This window comes from Acanthisitta chloris, unplaced genomic scaffold (genome assembly GCF_000695815.1).
Source record: "Acanthisitta chloris isolate BGI_N310 unplaced genomic scaffold, ASM69581v1 scaffold10182, whole genome shotgun sequence".
Classification (NCBI taxonomy): Eukaryota; Metazoa; Chordata; class Aves; order Passeriformes; family Acanthisittidae; genus Acanthisitta; species Acanthisitta chloris.
In genome coordinates this window covers 2,005-2,443 of record NW_008658787.1, presented here as the reverse complement: position 1 = coordinate 2,443, position 439 = coordinate 2,005, and the positions used below count along the sequence as shown (strand labels likewise).

Genomic DNA, 439 nt, shown 5'->3' with positions numbered 1-439 from the left:
CCACGCTCACCTCCACCTCTGACTCCGATTTCCTGAACTGCTGCCGGTCGTCCTCCTCTTGATGGTCTCCCTGGGAAGAGACATAGCATCACCTCCTGGCCCTGGGGTGCCCTGGGCACCCAGCTGGGAAAAGCCCTTCCCCAGGGGTGATGCCCGGTGGCATCACCTCCAGCCCCAGCCCCATGCCTGCCACAGCACTTACGAAGATGGACTGCTCCTTCAGACGCTGCCGAGCCTCCTCCGCCTCCATGCTCTGCTGCTTCCTCCTGCCACGGGGGCACGAGAGAGACGCTGAGCACCAGCTCCTGCCCGTCCTCACCCCATGAGGGACACCCATGTGCCCACCCAGTCACTCACAGCACAGATGCAGCCATGCCATACCCACATCCCACCCAGCCCTGCCGTGCCTGTGCTCCTCGATCTGCTCCTCGCGCTCCCG

The 439-nt window shown here is 64.7% G+C and overlaps 1 protein-coding gene across 1 annotated transcript in view; it reads right to left on the bottom strand.

Annotated features, from left to right (window-relative positions):
• Positions 1–10: 10 nt before the first annotated feature.
• Positions 11–439, bottom strand: part of LOC103812208 (drebrin-like) — a gene marked incomplete at both ends in the record, with an annotated part of 1,690 nt that continues 1,261 nt past the window's right edge. The window contains 2 exons of the mRNA XM_009085218.1: positions 11–70; positions 203–266. Coding sequence (XP_009083466.1) covers positions 11–70; positions 203–266 — 124 coding nt within the window. The remainder of the gene's footprint in view (positions 71–202; positions 267–439) is intronic.